The following is a 19,410-nucleotide window of genomic DNA, read 5'->3' on the forward strand; positions in this document are numbered from 1 at the left end:
AATAAATACTTGATCAAACATAATATTTACTACTCATTCAAACACACTCACACTCACTCCGATCAACATCATCAGTGTTGACGACACACACTCGGCACACAACCGATCCCGAGATCTTCATATCTAACTACATTGTAGTACTTTGTTAATTGTCAAAGTCGTAGTAGTAGTAGTAGTCGTTGGTCAATCATTCGATCACAACAACAACAAGTCAGTACAGTAACATTATTATTTATTTATTATAAAATCATAAAGGATGCAATCGATTATCCAATCATCATTAAGATTGAGTTGTAATAATCATCTCACATCATGTCATAGAAGTATATTACAATCATCAACATCATCATTGTTATCATCATCATATCATAGTCAACATCATTATTCAACATCATCATCAAAAATATATAATCATAGTAATAATAATAATAATAATAGTAGTATATATAATAGATCATCATATGTTGGAACATCATCATCAAGGAGTTATATTGGATCATCAAACATCAATAATATACATGGACAACACGGACAACAAAGATATTACTCGGCACACACGAATGATGAAGCAGCAACAGTGAAGAAGACAACGATATTGGATATAAAGAAGAAGTTTGCTAAATCGATACCTATTTCAATGGTGACAGCTTATGACTATTGCAGTGCAAAGGAGGTGGATCGTGCTGCGATTGACATTACATTGGTGGGCGACTCACTTGGCATGGTGGTGCTCGGCGAAAAGGGCACAACGAACGTCACGATGGACCAGATGGTGCACCACTGCAAGGCCGTGATGCGTGGCACCACCCGTGCATTCGTCGTTGGTGACATGCCCTTTGGCAGCTTCGAGACGTCGCCCCGTGACGCCGTCCAGAACGCCATACGACTGATGAAGGAGGGCGGTGTCGACGCCGTCAAGCTCGAGGGCGGCAAGAAGCACATGGACAAGGTTAAAGAGATTGTCAAGGCTGGCATCCCCGTCATGGGTCATATTGGATTGACGCCACAGTCGGTCAGCGCATTTGGTGGCTTCAAGCTGCAGGGCAAGACATCGATCGAGGCAATGAACATCATGGAGGACGCACTGGCGCTACAGGAGGCTGGCTGCTTTGCCATCGTCATCGAGATGGTGCCCGAGCTGGTGGCTGCCAACATCACCCAGCGTCTCTCTGTTCCAACGATTGGCATTGGCGCCGGCGCCGGCACGAGTGGACAGGTGCTGGTCTATCACGACATGCTTGGACTTTATTCAGACTTTGTGACCAAGTTCTGCAAGCAGTACGCCACTCTCTCGCCCACCATCAATGAGGGTCTGAAGAACTTTAAGAAGGAGATTGAGGAGCGCAAGTTCCCTCTGCAACAGCACAGCTTTGCAATGAAGGAGGAGGAGGCCAACAAGTTCATTCAATCACTCAGTGTACAGGATCAACAAAATCAACCAGCAGTCAACAACACCAACAACAACAGCAATAGCAGTACCAGTGATATGGGACGTGGAATTGTAAACAATAGTGAGAATATCAGTGCAATGTTGAAGGAGCTGCGACAAAAGGAGAAGGAGATCGAGGAGGCTATCTTGGCCGCGTCAAAGGCCACCGCTGCTGTATCGGCCACCTCTGCTGCCAGTCGCATTGCAGTGTCACAGGCATCACTCAAGGTTGAACCAGAGCGATACCAACTATCAATGCATGGTACCAGGAGGCCAAAGATCGTGGTCATTGGAGCTGGTGCCATGGGTAGCTACTTCAGTGCCAAGCTCGCCGCCAAAGACTTTGCCGATGTCTGGATGGTCTCTGCTTGGAAGTATGTACATTCACTCATTACGATTGATTGATTGATTGAATGATTGATTGATTGCTAACATCATCAACCTAACTATAGGGAGCATGTTGAGAGGATCAACAAGAATGGATTGAACTTGATCAACTTGGAGGGAAGACCAGAGTCGATTAGAACTGTGAGAGCTACACTTGATGCCTTGGACGTGATCAAGGATGGCTATCCAGATTTGTGTTTGGTCTTGGTCAAGAGTCATTCAACCAAACAGGCATCGATCACTGCTGCCAAGATGGTTGGTGGCAACCCCAATGCAATCGTGTTGACCCTGCAGAATGGCGTTGGAAACAGAGAGGAGATCGAACAGACAATCAGCGAGAAGGGATACAAGAACAAGGTGTGGCAGGGTGTCACGAGCAATGGTGCCGTCATGGATGGCGCCGGCACAGTCCGCCACACTGGCAGCGGTCTGACATACCTCGCATCACCATCGTTGCCCGATGCACCCGAGGCCAACCTCGAGCCACAGACACTGGAGGAGTACCGCGCTCTCCAAGCACTGGGCGCCATCTTCAACGACGCTGGCATCTCGAGTGAGCTGTCCTACGACGTCGAGAGTCTGGTGTGGAGCAAGGTGGTGGTCAACGCGGCCATCAACCCCCTGTCGGCCGTGCTCGGTGTGCCCAACGGCTACCTGGTCAAGGACGACTACTCCAAGAACCTGATGAAGAAGATCATCGTCGAGGGAATGGAGGTGTGCAAGGCCAAGGGCATCAAACTGCCCTACGGCGAGGACACCGAGGAGGGCTTCAAGTATGTGGCCAACATTGCCGAGCGCACCAGTGCCAACTACTCTAGCATGTTGGTGGACGTCATCAGGGGCCAGCCGACCGAGGTCAACTCGATCAATGGAGTGATCGTCAAGGAAGGTGAGCGTCTCGACGTCAACGTCGCCTACAACAAGATGATCATGGAGATGGTACTCAAGTGTCACACATCATCATCCAACCGTTTGGAATCTGCAAGCATTGGCAAGTTGTTGTAGTGATAGACCATCATCATCATCAATGGACACCAGTCCTTCCTTCCCTTTTTTTTCACCATCATCTCTCTTAGCCAGTCTACCATGGTCATCATCCATCAATAGGCATCATCTGTACAAACATGTTTATCATCACCGTTGCTTGATATTGTATTGACCATTCAACTACCGATACACTGGCAATCACTCAATCACATTCACTCATTCAATCATTCAATCATTCAATCAAACACTACAATCACATCAATAACCTAATATTACATAAACTAATAAACCAATATACTTATGAGTGAGTCTTGATTGAGGCCCTACCCTAATACAACAAGCCCTTCTATTGCAACAACACGAACATCCCTTCAAGGTTATGTGGAGGTCCCGCTGGACCTCACCACAATGTAAAAAAAATCAGTGATGGGTTTTCCAATGCAGTGCATGGGTGCCAATAGTGGGGGTTTGAGCCACTTCTGGGTCCTTAAGATGAGGGCCAAAAGGGTCCAACCGATAGTTGTTGTTTTGCACCTGTTTCTTAATAATAACCTAAAATTATGTTAAATATGTTGGCTGGAAGTCAACAATAGGCGTGTCTCTTTATCATCATCGTCATCATCCTTTCCTCTTCTTCTTCTTCTTTGCCATTTGCTAGATACTCTCTCAATACCAGTCCAATAACTACAACAACTTATATATATATATTTATACCTAACTTACTCATCATTTATTCATTCATTCAATCATTCGTTCAAAGATAGACTTCATCACTCACTCATAGACATTGAATCATGGATTCTAAACAGTTGACCAGTGAACAGTTGCATATAATTGCCAGCTGTGCGACAACTTGGATTGAACAAAGACGTTATACCAAGTTGGGTATGTATCCATCACACACTCACTGGTATTATTCCAATCAATGGCTAACTCAATACCCCCCTACTTTAGTATCAATGAATGAGAATAGGGATAAGGTTGCCAATGAGGTGTTGGATACTGAGGTGATATATGTTAGGAATCTGGAGATTATGGTACATTCTTATCTGTTGCCACTTAGATGTACTCAACCACCTTTGTTGTCATTCAAACATATCAATACGATATTTGGTGTCGTTGAGGATATATTAAAGGTGAACAGGGAGTTGTTGACATCGATCCAACAACACATGGACACTTGGAAGACCAACAAGACCCTAGGTGACAGCTTCCTAAAGTTGGCCCCATACCTCAAACTCTACACCCAATACTGCAGCAGCTATGACAAGGCCATCAACAAGTTAAAGCAAAAGACTGTTGATTCCAAGGACTTTGCTACTTTCCAAAAGGTAAGTCTTGTTGTTGCGCCGATCACATGGTAGATCACGTGTCACTAACAATCAAGTGTCAATACAGAAAATAAGCCTTGGATGTGGACAGGAGTTATCATCATTGTTGATCATGCCAGTACAGCGCATACCAAGATATAAGATGTTGTTGCAGAACTTGGTACAGTGCACTCCAGTCGAGTCCAATGACTACAAGGTGTTGGAGAGTGCTCTACAATCAGTGTCAGAGGTGGCCGACCACATCAATGAGACCATCCGTGAGCGACAAAACACAGACAAGATATTGAGTATCCAGAAGAGGTTCACTGGACATGTTCCAGTAAGTACTTACAACAACCTGAGGTGATCACATCAGTGGACTATGTACTGACTTGCTTCACCCCACCTACAGCCATTGTTGTCGCCACTTAGGACATTCATTAGGGAGGGAACTTTGACCAAGGTGTGCAGGAAGGAATCAAAGAAGCGTTGGTTCATCTTGTTCAGTGATGCACTGCTCTATGGCACCAAGACAGAGGCTGTTGGTAACCCAATCTACAAGTTCCACAGACTACTACCATTGCTCAATTCAAGAGTTGTTGGTGTCGATGACAAGGACTCAAGTATGATCTATCTCTGGAACTATTCCACTCATTCTATCACATACACTAACAATCAATCAATCAAACCAAACATATATAGAGTACAAGTTCTCATTCCATTTCATTCATACTACAAAGTCATTCACTGTGTTTGCAGAGAGTGAGGCTGAGAAGCAGGTCTGGGTGAAGGCCATTGAGAGCCAACTCAAGTTCTTATCCAGGAACGAGGGCTCATTGGCAAGGATGGGCAGACAGTACAGCAGTATGTATTCATTCACCTCATTTGATGGTCACATGCTTGGACACTGAACTAACCTCACACGCACGTGGTCATCAATGTATCAGACATGTCCATCGTCAAGAGTGATGATGAATCAGATATCACAACAGCACCAGTATGGATACCAGATAGCGAGGCGAACCAATGCATGGAGTGTGCTGTCAAGTTCACAGCAATCAGGAGAAGAGTATGTACATGCGTCCCATTGATCAATGGGATAGTTCTAGCCCCCACTCCACTCACTCACTCAAACTCCAATCAAACAAAACAGCATCACTGCAGACGATGTGGAAACGTTGTATGTGGCAAGTGCTCTGATCAGACGTACAAGTTGGACAACCTCAATAAGGAGGCAAGAGTGTGCAAGTCTTGCTATACTTATGTGTCCGTGGTGATGGCCTCCCGCACTAATAGTGGTTATCTCACATTGTCCAGATCCCCAGGAGCTTCGTCCGAGAATCTGATGAAGGACTTGGCAGCAGCGGGTGAGTCGACCAAGGCAGTGGCCAAATCAGCAGAGACAACAGAGGCCAAGGACCTGACCTCCAACGCCTCATCAGCATCAATCGATGAGAACAAGAAGGGATCACTGACCAACACTCAATCAGCAAGTCTGGTACGATCTCAGGAGTTAAGTCCACCTTCCACCCCACAACCAAGCTCAAGCTCGCCATTGTCAAGCCCTCCAGGCAGCCCAGTTAGTGCCAACAACAAGTTGTCTTCAACATCTTCAACATCATCTTCATCTTCGGACACACCAACAAAGAGTGATGAGGCCTCAGGTGATGGTGAGATGACCACACCAACCAAGCCAGTCTCGAAGGGTCCACCAACTAACTCATTGTTGGCATTCTGTACCAAGGTGCTCCAGGCATCACCAAATGTCGAGCCAGCATCTGGCAAGAAGGGAACGTTCTCACCAAGGAAGGAGCTCTCGTCGACATCTTTGCTGGGCACCCCACCAAGAAGCGACTCCCCAAGCACAGTCGCCACAGCTTCCAACGAGCCAGCCACAGTGGTGGAGGCACCAGCACAGCCAACCCCATCCACACTATCATCAACAACATCGCCAGACTCTGAGACAGTGACAGAGACACCTGTGATCAAGGTTGATGAACCAGTACAAGCATCAGCACCAATGACACCACCACAACAGGACGATGATGATGATGATGATGATATTGCAAAGCTATCAATCAGCAATACGCATGATTGGGACGTTTGTTCTGCTTCCACGACTTGCCCTTCAACCTCGTCATCTTCATCTTCAATCCAAAATATGTCGCTATCTTCCTCATCCAACTTCATCTCATTGTCATCATCGACAGCCATTTCCACTGTGATCACTTTGGAAACGACTGTGATTGTTGAAGAACAGTACCAGCCACAGCAGCAGGCACCAGTGATCAAAGAGGTTGCTGTCACCCCAGACATCTCTGTGACCATCGAAGCCCCACCTGCTGAGACTCCAGCGCCCCACCACGAACAGCCATCAACATCCACTTCTTCAATCGTTCCATCAACCGAACCACTTAAAACTGCCGCATCCATCGATGTTGCCGTAGACACAAACTCAAACTCAAACGCAATCTCAAACTCAAACACCAACACTCCAGGCTCTCCGAGCGCATCAAACAAGACACTTCCAACGCCACCACCCAAGCCACCCACGAGGAAGCCACTGCCTCCCCTGCCAGCCCCGCCAGTCAACGGTCCACCAAGACGCAAGCCTCCTACCCCCACCCAGCTAGCGGCTGCTACCACCACTGCAGTAACGTCACCAGACACCTCATTGTAAGATCAATCAGGAAGACCCCTTTGTTTTGAAGACCCTCCGTCTCCTCCTCCTCCCTCCACCTCACACTAATCATTGTACCTTTATCAAATATAAACAAAGTTATTTATTGAATACGTCTCATTTCTTATTTCCTGACCTTTATATATTTAAAGTAGATAATGTAGTTAGTATAAACTCTGAGCTCAGCATTTAAAAGATATATTCACTAACTTACCCATCCAGTGTGAATGGTCATCAAGGTGCCTGATTCGGTTGCAGTTGTGGAGTCCAATGTGAAGCAGTACTTTCCAGTGGCATCCAGGGGGTTGTTGGCAAGAGTTGCTGAGGTACCAATGATGGTGGGCTTATATACGCCGGAGGGATCATTCATCTGGACGCAGTACTTGACATTTCCTGCTAGATTGGTGAATTTGAATGCATCATTGACCAATGCGGTATCTGTCTTGGCAGTTCTAATCACGACATCACCAGCGTCCGAATTGATGACCGAAACATCAATGCCATTGATTCTGAACTCTGCTGCATCGTTCTGATTGGAGCCATCATTGTTGGCATCAAAGAATGCATAGCCACGAAGATCAATTGGTTTCAGGGCAACCCATCCACTGTGGATGATCATCAAGGTGTTGGCAAACTCAGTTGCTGTGGTGGAGTCTAATGTGAAGCAGTACATTCCATCGGCATCAAGAGGGTTGTTCGGATTGGTCGTTGATGTGCCAATGATGGTGGGCTTGTAGGTACCGGAGGGATCGGTCATCTTGATGCAGTACTTTCCAGATGGGAGATTTCGGTATATGAATGCATCATTGGACTGGGTGATCACGGTCTTGCCAGATCGAATCACAACACCACCATTATCCTCAGAAGTTAGCTGGACATCAATGTCCTTGATTCTGAACTCATCTGGTGTGTTCTCATTGGTGCCATTATTGTTGGCATCATAGAATGCATAGCCACGCAAAGTCAAAGGTGTCTTGGCAACCCATCCACTGTGGATGGTCATCAAGGTGTTGCCAGCCTCAGTGGCGGTAGAACTATCTAGAGTGAAGCAGTACTGTCCATCGGCATCCTGGCTGTTGGACGAACCCTTGGGACCTGGAATGTAAACACCTGATGGATCGCTCATCTTGATGCAGTAGTCACCTCCAGCAAGGTTATCAAAGCGGAATGCATCGTTGACCTTGGCAGTGTCCGTTGTTCCACTGCGAATGATCTCTCCATCCTTCAAAAGATCAACGTTGATTCCATTGATCCTGTACTGCTCTGCTGTATTCTCATTGTTTCCATTCTGTTTGTTGATGGCGATGGTAATGATGATGAGAGGGAGTATGTTAGAATATGATGTGGACCATTCATATCTAAATCAATCACATACCTTGTTGACATCAAAGAATGGATAACCGCGAATGGCTAGTAGTTGGGCAGGGACCTGGTTTCATTGATTGACAGGCCGAGGGTTAGACGATGGCCTATATACCATATATTTGTATGTAGAGTACTTACGAATCCGGAATGAATGGTCATCAAGGTGTTGGCAAACTCAGTTGCAGTGGTGGAGTCCAATGTGAAGCAGTACTTTCCATCGGCATCAAGTTGGTTGTTGGGACTGGTGGTCGAGGTGCCAATTGGAGCAGGCTTGTATCTTCCAGTGGGATCAGTCATCTTGATGCAGTACTGGCCCGTTGGGAGATCTGTGAATTTGAATGCATCATTGAGCTTGCTAGTATCAGTCTTGCCGGTGGCTACCACGGCATTGTTATCAACATTGGTGAGTTCAACATCAATGTCCTTGATTCTGTACTCTGCTGGTGTGTTCTGATTGGTTCCATCATTGTTGTCATCAAAGAATGCATAGCCACGCACTTGCATTGGTGACCTGGCCACCCATCCAGTGTGCACGGTCATCAAGGTGCCAGCTGAATCAGTGGCAGTGGTACTGTCCAAAGTGAAACAGTACTCTCCTTCGGCATTCACCTGATTGTTTGCTCCTGTTGTACCGGTGGGGCCTGGAGTGTAAACACCTGATGGATCGCTCACCTTGATGCAATAGTCACCTTCGGCAAGGCCATCAAAGCTGAATGCCTCGTTGACCTTTGAGGTGTCTGTGGTTGCAGAGTTAATGACAGCACCATCTTTCAAAAGATCAACTTTGATTCCATTGATCCTAACTCGGCTGGGGTATTGCTATTAGTACCGTCCTTGTTGGCATCATAGAATGCATATCCACGAATCTTGTACTCCTTGGCAGCGACCTAATATATTAATTGATTGATTGATTCGCCTCATCAGCATCAATCGATGAGAACAAGAAGGGATCACTGACCAGCACTCAATTAGCAAGTCTGGTACGATCTCAGGAGTTAAGTCCACCCTCCACCCCACAACCAAGCTCAAGCTCGCCATTGTCAAGTCCTCCAGGCAGTCCCATCAGTGCCAAGGGAAATGAACTTAGAGAACATGCACCGATCGCATCGGCCATCACCACCAACACATGCATCGTCCATCTTGATCTCTCTGATTGCAGTTTCTCGCCCTTTGGCGTGGCGTCCAATGGAGAACGTGATCAAATCTACAACGCGCTGGCCATCAGCAACACCGTTCAGAATCTGCAGTCACCATTCCAGATAGGTATACGAAACATGGTGTCATTGATAAGGTTTAACAACTACGTTTGGATCGACAATAAATGGAGCGTTCTACAGTATGTGACCTTTCGTCGTCCTTGATGATGGGTGCCCATTAATGTCAAGCTTCACATTCAATCATTGTACCTTTATCAAATATATGTTATTTAATGAATGCGTAGTATTGTAAACAATCACACACTCAGCTTCCTCTTGATAATGTTCTTTTTGTTGTCCTCGGGAAGAGGTGAACATGTAGGAACATAATATGGAACATCCAATGAGGGTGTGACTGAGTTGGTGGAGGTGAAGTATGGGTTGTATGTTGGATAATCTTGATAAGTTGGTACTAGCGTCCAACATGGATTGTTGATGGTATAGCTTGGTACCATAATGGTTGTTGATGTTGGAATGAATGATAGAGAAGATGTTGATAATGAAGTGGAAGTAGTATTCAGATGATGATGTGACATTAGGTCAGGAGTAAATTGTAGTCCAAATTCATATGATTGGATGGGTGAGTGTGTGGGAGTGACATCACATGAAAGTTGGGGGTGGTAGTTTGTGTTTGCGTTCAAGTTTGATATTGAGTTTGAGATGGAGTTTGAGATGGATGGTACCTCTTCTACTTTACACTTTATCCATGTTTGTTGTTGTTGAGGTGGTTGTAGTTGTTGTAGTAGTTGTGAGTAGTTCTCAAGGTTGGATATTTGTTGTTGACATTGTTGTTGGATAGCTATCGATTGCATTGATGGGGTGGGCGAAGTTGTGGATGGTTGATTGAATGGATGGGAGAATTCCAAACCATTTGGAGACATTGGAGGCGATGGAATTGGACTGGTATTTACACTTCTTGATGGTTGTTGGATATGGTTTGTCTTTATCTTCTTATTATACCTGGAATGATGGATAAAATAGGAATCATACTTTATATGTTTGAAAATAAAAATTAATTATATATATATATATATTAATATTAAATTATTACTTACATGGTCCTCGGTGTAAGTCTGGGTCATTTGATCTTTGAGTGGCAATGATTGATTGAGAATGAAGTCAGACATATTTCCACTTTGGTATTGGTACTTTGTAACTGGTACTTTGTTGCCAGAGTCATCTGTCTTGGGCTTGGTACAAACAAGGACATAAACACCGACATCACATAGTTTACTCAACTCAATTGCCTTCTTAACTAGGCCACTCTTCCTCTTATTGAAAGTTATTTGACGATTCTTATCATCTTCAATTGGTATATTTATATCTATTTTCTTTCTACCCATAATTATTATTAATATATATAATGGTTGAGTTTGATTGATTGATTGATTGAGTTAGTGAGTGAGTGATCTAATAATTAATTGTGTTTGTAATAAGTTGATTGATGTGATTGGGATTGGAATTTTGAGATGAGGGGATCGATGGATTGATGGATGGATGGATGGTTGATTGATTGATTGATTGATGGAGTGTGGTCCACTAGTCAGTCAGTCCACTCTGGAAACTAAGCTGATCAGAGACGCCCTTTGGAAATGAATGACCTTTTCCAAGATATACTAACACACACACAACACTTACTTCCATCACATCTCATAAATAATGGGTTAAAGTGTGGGGCACAGTAATCAGTATGATCATTGGATGTGTGTGTGATTGTTTGTGTGTGGAGAGTGGACATTCAATCACGTGCTAGTGAGCAAGTAAGTTAGTATTGTTGCTGTGTTGACAACACAACAATGATCATACTACTGAGTTATGCGCGCTAGTTGGTTGGCTGGCTGACGACTATCCATAAGTTGAATGTACAAAGTGTGTGTTTCATGGTGTGTTTGTATCCAGCCGGACCCAAGCTCCACACCCCATAAGTTCATAGTATTTAACCGGTTGTTGATGCCAATGACCACTACTGATCATATTGATATACCTCTCTTTGTGATGAGCAAACACTAAGCAGTAACTGGATCTCAAAAATAGTGTGGTCAGTGTCGTTCCAAACACCAACCATCACTAACTCAAACACACACATTGCAATCAATAGGCCCACTTGCCACATTCAACACAATACCAGGTATTGGCATTGTCGGCCAATGATTGCATTGTTGGGTGTGTGGATGTGTTGGTGGATGGATGGAAGTTAGACTCGTGTGGTGGTGAGTGCATTGCCCATTATTAAGTTGATGATTATTGAGATTGATCCAATCAATCACCTCTATTTACAATACTCACTTGCTTCTATGGTGATGTTGATTGTTGATGTTGATGGAGAACTGTCTGAGTGTTGGTGGTTTGTCATCACTGTTGGAATACTCTACTCTTGTTGAATCTAATAATTGATTAACTGATCGATTCCATTATTATTTGATTGTATTTATTGTGTCCAATTGAGTGAGTGAGTGATAGAGTAGTATTCATCATGGACTACTACTACAACAACAAAGATACTATCTGTCATGTGATCATGCTAACGCCAAAGACAAGTCCTCACTCTTTGAGGAAAGGTGACTCGTCATGATAGTTTTTTTAATTTTGCAAAAAGTGGTGCATCTGACTCATTCAAGTTGTTGTGAACAACACAACTTCAAACAAATAATCGAACAAAGTTGACAACTACTTGCTTGCACTACACATCCTACAACTTATTAAATATTTATACATATAATATAGAGATAGAGTTGAAGTAATGAGCAACACAACAAATAATAATACAAAGAAGCTAAGTGGTAGCGGAACTTATTATACTGCTGGTGGCGGTGTGACGATGAAGGGAATGATCAACTTTCTTGCAGAGGCAACGATGGCTTTTATCAACTTCTCATTGTTAGTCGAATACATCTCGATCATCTGGTTCTATCCAATGGGCTTCATGGGCTTCACTGGAATGGAGGCATTCTTGGTCGTCTACTTCAGCCCACTGCTGCTCGGCATTGGCGTCGTGAGACGTTTGCTCAGCGGACGCGTCAACACCTTTGTTCGTCTCGTCGCCCAGCTGATGGCGTTGGCCGCACTCTACCCATACCACATTGACACCGAGACCGTCGAGAAGCACGAGATCGATCTGTGGAGAAACCCACACGTGACCAAGACCGTGTTTGTCGGTGCCGGTCTCGCCTTGGACTGGCTGTGCCAGAGCCGTCTGTTTGTCAACAACGCCAGCGCGACCCGTCGCGACCGTGTCAGCTACGCCTACATCGTGGCCATCGCCGTCCAGACTCTCATCAGACTGCCCTACCTCTCAGTCAACCCCTTCATGACCTGGAGGGACTGGATCGTCGCTGGCGCTGCCCTCGTCGCCCTCTCCTTTGTCGTCCTGATGTTTGACTCTAGCTCGTCGGGCGAGAACTCCACCGAGGTGCGCCGTCCAACCCAGCCACACTCGGCCACCCTGGTCACTGGCATCAGCTTTGGCGGTGTTCTCTTCACCTCGCAGCTCTTCCTCTCTTCGCACGGCATTGTGCCACGTTGGGTCAACCTGCTGCCATACCCATCGGGCATCGTCATCATCATCGCCTTGCTGGTTGGCATCGTCCTGTCTCGCAAGAGCTCAATCGTCTCGTCTCAGACCTACTTCTTCACTGCGCTGGCCATGGGCGTGCTCTTTGGCTTCTGCTCAGGCTCCGTCCCATTCTCTGTGAGCTTGGTTGGACTTGCAGCCGGTTCATTCCTCGTTGCCTACACCATCTCACTCTGGCCAACCATCATTGAGAAGATGTCCAACAGCAACAGAACATTCCTTCTCTTTGTTTATGGTTTCCTCACCTATGTTGTCCTTCTCTTCTGGGCCATCATTGTTGTTTCTTATGTAAGTTCATTAATTCATTGATTGATTGACCAGTTCATCAACCCTAACATGTATACGTCATGATCACAGAAATTCCTTCCATGGTTCTTGGGCGCCAACTTGTTTAGAGAGCGTCACCAAACGATGGTGATTGCTGCGATCATTACAACTGGACTTGCAGCTGTGATGAAGACAAGAACTACATTGCCAAAGAAGGAGGCCAAGTCATCAAACAGTCTCCCACGCGAGGTTGTCTATTTGATCTTCTCAATGTTGGTCCTCTTGCTGCTGTTCTCTGTCAACAGGAGTCTGACACACGCCACCGACGCCTCAGTCGCCGGCAACCATTACGAGCGCATCATCAACAGCACCCACATCCAAAACATCCCACCCAAGGAGATCAAGTCCATGATCTGGACCATCCACTTTGGCTACGACAACTATGGCCGCAACAGTTTCTCCAACATCACCGACGCCATCCGTGGCCACGGCGCCAACGTCATCGGTCTGCTCGAATCTGACCTGTCACGTATTATGACATCGAATCGCGATCTCGTCGAGTGGCTCTCCAGCGAGCTGCACATGTACAGCGACTTTGGACCTGCTCCCTCTGAGAACACATGGGGCTGCGCCTTGCTCTCTGTGTTCCCCATCGTGAGCAGCAACCACGTGATTCTGCCCTCGCCAGAGGGTGAGCTCGCCTGTCTTATCGACGCCATCATCACCGTGAACGAGACACCTGTCAACGTCATCGTCACACATTTCGGCAACACAGAGGACGAGTTGGACCGCAAGCTGCAGGCTGCCGGTGCCGCCGAGATCGTCAAGAAGAACGACATGCCAACCGTGTTCCTCTCGTACATCACCGAGAAGACCGGAGGCAACAACTACAAGACTTTGATGGCCAGTGGACTCCAGGACACTACCGCCGAGCGTCGTTACTGCCAGTATCTCTTCTACAAGGGATTGGACATGGGCGAGTTCAAGAGATGGGGATGTGGAGAGATCTCTGACACTGAGGGACAACTTGCCACCTTCACCACCAAGCCCGTCGTCAACAACAACGCTGATGCCGCTGATGCTTCTGCTCCAACTGCCTAATTAAGATGGTACAATATGATTGACCTTGTTCCATGCGATCCCAACAAGTATGGTCCGTCCATCCATTAAAGCATCCAATCATACATTCATTCATCATTCTTATCGTCGTTATTACTGTTGTTTATTCTCTCTGGATGAATCGAATATCCAGGTGATACCATTATCCAACACGCCAGACAGCATACCAATACCTGATCCAAGAATACTTCCCAACAATACACTTGTTGGTCCTGTTCTATGTCCTGTTGTTCATGATGTTAGAGACTGATGATGATCATCATGTTGTCGTTAGCTACATACTGATTTGATAACCTGCTATTGAACCGATTGTGAAACCAGCGATAGTTCTGTTGACCACAGGACGATCACCAAAGACATTGTGCTTCAGTCCCAACTCTACACCACAGAACAGTCCAGTGTACAATGCCAATCGATAAGAGTACACTAAACTTGATCTAAATACACTCTGTCCCAATATCTTCCTAGCATTCGTATTGAACTATAGTAGTATGATTGAATGATTGAATGAAGGGTCAGCCAGTGCACTCAATCAATCATGTAGCTAACATACTTGTGATGCAGTCAATGGGTTGTGTGATGCTCGCTTCCATTCCTCTTGAAGCAGCTCTTTGCCATCAGAGTAACCGATGATACCACCCATTGTAAGACCTGCAAAGGCCATTGATATTGTGTAGGCACGCCATTGATGAAAGTCGGGGTGATCAACAGTGCGCTCGACCCAAGTGCCAGAGTACCACGAAGGTTCCTTCGGAGGCAGAGTCATAGGCAACTTCTCCTTTCCCGATATCAATCTATTGATCTCATCAATCTCTTTTTCCAATCTCTTCTTCCTATCAGACAACATAGCACGGTYCCTCAATCACCAATGTTTGTTCTTGTTCCTGTTCCTTCTCATTCTTAGTACCTTGTTGTTGTTGAGATTGTTTCTGACTCATTGTTTATATGTTGTATTATAGTTTATCAATAATGAGCGTGATTAAATGGTTGCGCTCTTCATCTTGAAAACGAGKWGTTTATCACTTTGCTAGAGTTGCCAACACATTCATTAGTTTATCATTCATAATCATTCATTCATTCAATCAATCATTCATTTACAATATAATATTATGTGTATATGTGAATGGTTACAATATCAACTTGAACAAATACTGATGTTAGAACATTCATCAATGAGTAATGTAGTTTGGACATACTACATTCAATCTAGATTAGGAACATCCAATCATGACCAAGGACGGTCGAAGCATTGGTTCCAAATACAGCACATCAAAAGATATATAATATGTTTTGACCCTTCTACAAAGGTTCAAACTTAACTTAACTTATAAAATATCTTCAAGGAAGAAGAAGAGAAATGATCTTGGGTACGACAACCAATCAAAATACTTATCCAAGAGCTATCCATAGCCCTTTTGGATCCGAGTTAGATTCCGAGTGGCAGCCACAACCATCGATTGAGACACAAATCAACCACCATCCCAAGTTTGTGCAACAACACTCATGAACACCACAAAGACAGTCACCAAACCAAACAAAACAACATATTTGTGGGGCGCGGAGGGAAGGGTTTGTGTGTTGTTGTGTTGTTGACTGACAGATGGTGATCATTCAAGCCTGCAGGAAAAGGCAGTGACTGTTTATCCTTGTTGTAACCACTTTAAGATGTATAGCCACACACTTACGCAATCATTAATGTTGACCATTATTTATCTTAAACTCCTCCTTTCTTATATTTATTAATTAGGTTGTCAGGTGATTGATTGAATCTTTATTTAATAGATAATCAACAATAACAACAGTTATATTCAAACAAACAAATACATAAACGTTAACTGACACACATTCACTTACATACACACAAGATAAAGATATATTCAAACCAACAGACAAGCCTAACTAACTACGATGTAAGTCCTTTCACTCTATTTCACACACTCATTCATCATTCATTTGAAGACACATGTTGATCGATCAATGTTGTTGCCTTTGAGGGGGCAAGGCTTGCCTCATTCAAACAATCAAACACGTGTCTCCCCAAATTCACACACAACACACAACATAACAACGTTGTTGTGGTGACTCAACCAAACCAACCATATTTGGGTTACCCACTTCGACCCCAGAGAAAGGCCGAATGGTGGTGTTGCCCAACCTGGTCGATCAATTTTAAATGATCCATCATCCTTCCGGCTTTCTTGGGTCCTGCCTATTGTCTACCATTCCAAACTACAATCATCTTATATCTATCTATCAAACTACGACACGTGTTATTATTCCCTATTCATTCAAACATATAATTAAACAAATAATCAAACATATACTAATACTTATTATTACAAATAATTAGATATAATAATAATAATAATAATAATAATATAATATAATATAATATAATTTAATGTCATCAACAGATATTACAATTACAGAGATTGTGGAACAACCACAATCACAGCAACAACAACAACAACAACAGAATGATACACTTATGGAGCCAAGAGTCAATCCAAAGTATGGACTACCACAGAGATTGCCTGTTCATTTGAAGGTTCATCCAAAGAAGTTCTTTGACTCTGCTGACTGGGTACTCAATGGATCAGTGGTAGACAACAACTCAGAGCTGATCAATCCTGCATTCGAATCTCCAGCATATCCCAAGGTGCATTGATCCGATTGATCGCCAGTGCACCCCCCTTGTTTAATAATATATATATATATAACGCAACAACAAATCAATCAATCAAATCAATGTAATAATAGTAGTCAGTTGTGTCCACTAAAATGTGGCGCGTCATTACACTCCCACGACAGCACTCCCTATCCACTTTCCAACATCATTCAATCAATCATTCAACTTGGACTCACACAACAAGTCAGTCAAGTGGATCGATTCCATCAATCAATCAAGTCAGACCCGGCAAATGGACAATCATTCTTTGCCCATCAATCCAATATTGACCAGGTCCAATGCATTCCGTGGCGCATCAAATCGTTTGAAATAAACAATCTCCTCAACTCCTTTTGACCAATCCGACTATTGCTAGTATATATATGTTGTACTTCATGGCCAGGTTGAATCCTGTTCAATTCATTGATTGTTATTATGTTTGAAGTGTGGACATGTCCATGTTTGATTGATTCGCTATCATCGCATTGTATTGTATCGCGCACCATCCTTCAATGACTTATTCTCTGACTGGAGGGAACATGCAGATTGGATTGGACTCGATGGAGCTGATGTTGAGGTCATTACCAAAGATCTGGCGAATGGAGTCCAGACCGTACTTGATCATGGTTGGACGCTCGAGGGACAGACCCCAGGCGGCGACGGTGACATTCTCGGGCAGACCCATTGGACGCAGCATCTCTGGACGGAACAAACCAGAGTTGCCCAGCTCCACACGGCCGAGCTTGGGATGCACACCAAAGATCTCCATCGATGGCTCGGTGTATGGGTTGTAGGCAGGCTTGAAGCTGATGTTGGTGATGCCCAGACGCTTGAAGAACTCTGTGAACATACCAATCAGATGGCTGAGTGAGATGTTGACGTCGGCAATCACACCCTCGACCTGGTGGAACTCTGCCAAATGAGTAGCGTCCAAAGACTCATTTCTGAACACTCTATCAATTGAGAAGTACTTCTTTGGTTTGAATCCAGTCTATTGATTGATCGTATTAGTATGTTTGATTGATTGATTGATCGATTGAATGAATGATTGAGATCCTTACCTGAGCCAATTTATAAAGCATACGTGAGGACACGGCAGTAGTATGTGTTCTAAGGATGTTCTTCTCGGCCTCCTCGAGCTTCCAGTCATATCTCCATCTATGATTGATAGAGTGAGTGAGTGATTACGAGTGATCGATGAATAGATTGATGCCTTACCCTAATGAACCATAGTCACCCTCAGCATGTACCTTCTTGACTTTGGCCAAGTAGTCGTCTGTGAAGTCGTGTGATGTGGCGGGGTCTAAAGAAGCAGGGGAAGCATGTGTGAGTGAGGAGTCAAGACTAGAGTAGCACTATACTTGTAATAACATACCCTTGAGGAAGAATGTATCATGAGCATCACGAGCTGGATGCTGTTGTGGCTGGAAGAGAGCGTCGAAGTTCCAGAAGGAGTTCTCGACAAAGTTGCCAGTGGGCATCTCCTCGAAGCCCATGTCCAAGAAGATCTGCTTGAACTCTGCCTTGACCTTGCTCAATGGGTGACGGTAGCCAGACCATGGCTGCTCGCCCAGTGCATTGATGTTGAACTTGAATGTCTCGCTGGACCACGATCCCGACTTGAGCATCTCAGCCGTGAGATCTGAGCATTCCTTCTTTCTAATGTTAAACTTTGCGCCTTGAGCTATTCTACAATATGATACCTTCCTGTTGTTGTTTGATTGATTGATGTATGTGTCAGTCGTTTGATCGATTGATTGAGTGTCTGTCAACTAATAACTCACCTGTCCTCGACCAACTTGGCCTTTCGCAGAGCCAAGATGTCCTTGGCATCGAGAGTGGCAAGGGCGAGTAGTTGGTTCTTTGTGGTGTCCTCGACAACACCGTCCTTCTTCTTGACAAGTCCTTTGTCGACGACGATCCATCCCTTGGACTTGGCGGCACCGAATGCAGTGGCACCGTGTCTCTCGTTGGCCTCCTTCACTTGGATGCCCTCGACGGGAATCGATTGGAACATTCTGTACTCGAGCGAGCCGTTGGCGACTGCGTCAATGCCCTGCTCTGTGAGCACCACTGACGACGATTCCTTGAACTCGAGAGCAATGGTCTCCATTGACTGCCAGCTCATCAACAAACCGACGATCTCCTGATGATCTGTCCAACCATTAGTCGCACACCAAGTACGTGAGTTCTCGATGACCTTGTCAGCCTCAAGTGTACTGAATAATACTGTATCAAAGGTTGTTATTGATGCCATATCTAGTATAGTATGTAATGTATATATGTATCTATCTGTTTGAGTTGAGTAATTCTGTTAATGCGAGACTTGGAATAAAGTTAGTTTGAGCTTCAAGCACAAAAGTGTTGAAAAATTAGAGAATGGCAATGATTTTGAAAATAAATGCCCTGTTGTTGTGTTGCTTCAACAGCT

The 19,410-nt window shown here is 44.7% G+C and overlaps 7 protein-coding genes across 7 annotated transcripts; 4 read left to right on the forward strand and 3 right to left on the reverse strand.

Moving 5' to 3' along the window:
* Nucleotides 1-523: 523 nt before the first annotated feature.
* On the forward strand, nucleotides 524-2,815 carry SAMD00019534_014020 (hypothetical protein; the record flags this gene model as incomplete). Its single annotated transcript, XM_012903369.1, has 2 exons — nucleotides 524-1,803; nucleotides 1,882-2,815. Coding segments are annotated over 2 exons (2,214 nt in total), but the record flags the coding sequence as incomplete, so codon positions are not given.
* A 782-nt stretch (nucleotides 2,816-3,597) lies between these two features.
* Nucleotides 3,598-6,793, forward strand: SAMD00019534_014030 (hypothetical protein; the record flags this gene model as incomplete). Its single annotated transcript, XM_012903370.1, has 7 exons — nucleotides 3,598-3,688; nucleotides 3,758-4,134; nucleotides 4,202-4,453; nucleotides 4,526-4,736; nucleotides 4,816-4,977; nucleotides 5,061-5,182; nucleotides 5,267-6,793. 7 exons carry the CDS (start codon nucleotides 3,598-3,600, stop codon nucleotides 6,791-6,793), a joined length of 2,742 nt encoding a protein of 913 aa, XP_012758824.1.
* Nucleotides 6,794-6,917: 124 nt separating this feature from the next.
* Nucleotides 6,918-8,698, reverse strand: SAMD00019534_014040 (hypothetical protein; the record flags this gene model as incomplete). The annotated part of the gene is made up of 4 exons (XM_012903371.1): nucleotides 6,918-6,929; nucleotides 7,008-8,081; nucleotides 8,169-8,222; nucleotides 8,297-8,698. 4 exons carry the CDS (start codon nucleotides 8,696-8,698, stop codon nucleotides 6,918-6,920), a joined length of 1,542 nt encoding a protein of 513 aa, XP_012758825.1.
* A 3,375-nt stretch (nucleotides 8,699-12,073) lies between these two features.
* On the forward strand, nucleotides 12,074-14,287 carry SAMD00019534_014050 (hypothetical protein; the record flags this gene model as incomplete). The annotated part of the gene is made up of 2 exons (XM_012903372.1): nucleotides 12,074-13,213; nucleotides 13,283-14,287. Coding segments are annotated over 2 exons (2,145 nt in total), but the record flags the coding sequence as incomplete, so codon positions are not given.
* Nucleotides 14,288-14,404: 117 nt separating this feature from the next.
* Nucleotides 14,405-15,158, reverse strand: SAMD00019534_014060 (hypothetical protein; the record flags this gene model as incomplete). Its single annotated transcript, XM_012903373.1, has 3 exons — nucleotides 14,405-14,535; nucleotides 14,594-14,792; nucleotides 14,865-15,158. The coding sequence occupies 3 exons, from the start codon at nucleotides 15,156-15,158 to the stop codon at nucleotides 14,405-14,407; spliced, it is 624 nt and encodes a 207-aa protein (XP_012758827.1).
* A 1,554-nt stretch (nucleotides 15,159-16,712) lies between these two features.
* On the forward strand, nucleotides 16,713-16,979 carry SAMD00019534_014070 (hypothetical protein; the record flags this gene model as incomplete). The annotated part of the gene is made up of 1 exon (XM_012903374.1): nucleotides 16,713-16,979. One exon carries the CDS (start codon nucleotides 16,713-16,715, stop codon nucleotides 16,977-16,979), a length of 267 nt encoding a protein of 88 aa, XP_012758828.1.
* A 517-nt stretch (nucleotides 16,980-17,496) lies between these two features.
* SAMD00019534_014080 (hypothetical protein) lies at nucleotides 17,497-19,236 on the reverse strand (the record flags this gene model as incomplete). Its single annotated transcript, XM_012903375.1, has 5 exons — nucleotides 17,497-17,970; nucleotides 18,041-18,137; nucleotides 18,198-18,282; nucleotides 18,355-18,686; nucleotides 18,764-19,236. 5 exons carry the CDS (start codon nucleotides 19,234-19,236, stop codon nucleotides 17,497-17,499), a joined length of 1,461 nt encoding a protein of 486 aa, XP_012758829.1.
* Between the last annotated feature and the right edge of the window lie 174 nt (nucleotides 19,237-19,410).

Source organism: Acytostelium subglobosum (genome assembly GCF_000787575.1).
Source record: "Acytostelium subglobosum LB1 DNA, scaffold: scaffold2, whole genome shotgun sequence".
Lineage (NCBI taxonomy): Eukaryota > Evosea > Eumycetozoa > Acytosteliales > Acytosteliaceae > Acytostelium > Acytostelium subglobosum.